General features: G+C 50.7%; 1 protein-coding gene across 1 annotated transcript; it reads left to right on the top strand.

The window, feature by feature from the left end:
- Positions 1-485: 485 nt before the first annotated feature.
- Positions 486-1,979, top strand: LOC120062151 (N-acetyllactosaminide beta-1,3-N-acetylglucosaminyltransferase 2-like). Its single transcript, XM_039011957.1, has one exon. The coding sequence runs from the start codon at positions 486-488 to the stop codon at positions 1,977-1,979; it is 1,494 nt and encodes a 497-aa protein (XP_038867885.1).
- The last annotated feature ends 511 nt before the right edge of the window (positions 1,980-2,490 follow it).

Raw genomic sequence — 2,490 nt, 5'->3', positions numbered from 1 at the left:
GATTTTCGTCAGGGGGGGATTTTCGGCACAACACCTGTTCGGCGATCTGCCCAAGTCAAGCACTAATAAATAACTTCAAATAAGATGTAATCTTATCCGGTATTTCAAATTAAATATTTCCCGGTATTTTACATTAAAGCAATTGTCTGAGGATGGTGCTTGACCATCTGACATAAAAACAAATGGGAACAATCGATGAAAAAGCTTTAAATAAAGGTAAAAATCATGTCACATGATTGTCCAAAACACAGGGCCCTAGTCATTATTCTTAGTTAGTCATGTAGCTGTATTGATTTAAGTGACAAAAGATTGCAATAATAAAATCTCCCACCTCTCTCCTCCCCTCCTCTCTCACTCCCCTTATCATTCCTCCCTCTCTCTCCTTACATCTCTTCCCCATTTCTTCCCCACTCTTCTCCAAATGTATCTTGCCACCTCTCCACTGCCTACTCTCTCTCCCTTGCTCCTTCTTTTTCTGTAGTAAAATGGCGCGCTACCATTGGCGGTGGCGGCGTGTTCTCCTATGCCTGTGCTGTACTCCATGTGTCCTGGTGGGATCTCTCTGTGTGTACGTCACCCTGGCTGTGTGCTATGGTACCACCACCACCACCACAGGCCCAGGCGCTGCTGCCCCTATCTCACAAACTCTACCAGAGCGCTTCATTGCACTGGGGTTAACCAGTAATGGCACCGTGGCCCCCCACCCCACCAGCTCCTTCTGGGACCCCAAGCCCCACGGAGGAGCCCTCTGGAACCTGCTCCAGCAACACATTGACCGCCAATACAACCCCATCCTGATGCCCAGCAGAGAGTACAATTACCATCTTGATACCAATAATAACAATAATAAAAACTATTTGCAGTTTTCCTTCCCCACCTTGAGTGCAGGGTTCTCTGAGATTGGTAACTTGATGTCTCAAATTGAGGATTTCCCAGAGCTGCCCCTGCAGATGCAGATGTTTGTGCGCTCCATGCACTTCAGGGACTACCCTGTCCTCATTGAGCCGGCTAAACTGTGTGGGCGTGGGCTAAGGAAGGGACAGGGGCCTCTCCTAGTGCTGGCCATCAAGACCAAGGATCTGAACTTTGAGAACCGTCAAGCCATCCGGCAGACATGGGGCCGGGCAGGGTGGGTGGCAGGGGCGACAGGGAACGGCGGTGTGGTGCGGAGGGTCTTCCTCCTGGGGAAGAACCACGCAGAGCCCCGGGTGGACGTCAGCGAGCTGCTGCAGCTGGAGAGCCGCCAGTACAGGGACATCCTCCAGTGGGACTTCCACGACTCCTTCTTTAACCTCACCCTGAAGGACGTGCTGCTGTGGGACTGGCTCTCCACCCGCTGCTCCATGGCACGCTTCGTCTTTAAAGGGGACGACGACGTCCTGTTGCGGACCCCTGCTCTCTTAGACTACCTCCGGGAGCAGACGATCCTGTCAGGGGCGCCTGGGTCAGAGGTTATGAAGGGATTCATGGTAGGGGATGTGATAGGAGCAGCCAGCCCGAACAGAGTCAACTCTACCAAGTACTTTATTCCTGCTAGTTTCTATAATGGTCTGTACCCTCCGTACGGGGGTGGGGGAGGGGTGGTGTACTCAGGGGAGCTGGCCCTGAGGCTCAACCGTATTTCCCGGACAGTTCACCTGTACCCCATTGATGATGTCTACGTGGGCATGTGCCTCCACAGGCTCGGGGTCCACCCCATCCACCACCCCGCCTTCCTCACCTTCGACTTCCCCAAGAAAGAGGGGGAAGAGCTGTGTGCGTACCACACTATCTTACTGGTACACAAACGCAGCCCTGCTCAGGTGATGAAGCTTTGGTCGGAGATAATGAGGAACCAGACAGAGTGCAACAGCACCATCCTGAGAACTGAGAAGGAGAACAAGAATACACTTCTGATAGATCCATTTAGTGTGAAAGACAACAAGGGACAGGAACTTCTGACGGATCCATGGGGAAGTTCTGAAAATTCAGCTCTATAGTGAGGTAATCACTGACTCGTATGAAACTGACTTAAAGCTGCAATATGCAACTTTGTGGGCGACCCGACCAAATTCACATAGAAATGTTAGCTATACGAGCTCAGGTGCATTCTGTTTCCAATGATCATCCTTGAGATGTATCTACAACTTAATTGGAGTCCACCTGTGGTAAATTCAATTGATTAGACATGATATGGAAAGGCACACACCTGTCTATATAAGGTCCCACAGTTGACAGTGCATATCAGAGCAAAAACCAAGCCATGAGGTTGAAGGAATTGTCCGTAGAGCTCCAATAAAGGATTGTGTCGAGGCACAGATCTGGGGAAGGGTACCAAAAAATGTCTGCAGCATTGAAGGTCCCCAAGAACACAGTGGCCTCCATCATTCTTTAAATGGAAGAAGTTTGGAACCACCAAGACTCTTCCTAGAGCTGGCCCGGCGGGAGAAGAGTCTAGGTCAGGGAGGTGACCAAGAACCTCATGGTCACTCTGACAGAGCTCCAGAGTTC

Source organism: Salvelinus namaycush, chromosome 17 (assembly GCF_016432855.1).
Source record: "Salvelinus namaycush isolate Seneca chromosome 17, SaNama_1.0, whole genome shotgun sequence".
Lineage (NCBI taxonomy): Eukaryota > Metazoa > Chordata > Actinopteri > Salmoniformes > Salmonidae > Salvelinus > Salvelinus namaycush.
The sequence above is the reverse complement of the archived record's forward strand: the minus strand, read 5'-3'. Positions and strand labels throughout refer to the sequence as shown.

Bases quoted from the DNA above. Each gene is read 5' to 3' on its own strand.
- LOC120062151 (XM_039011957.1), top strand. From the start codon at position 486: ATGGCGCGCTACCATTGGCGGTGGCGGCGTGTTCTCCTATGCCTGTGC.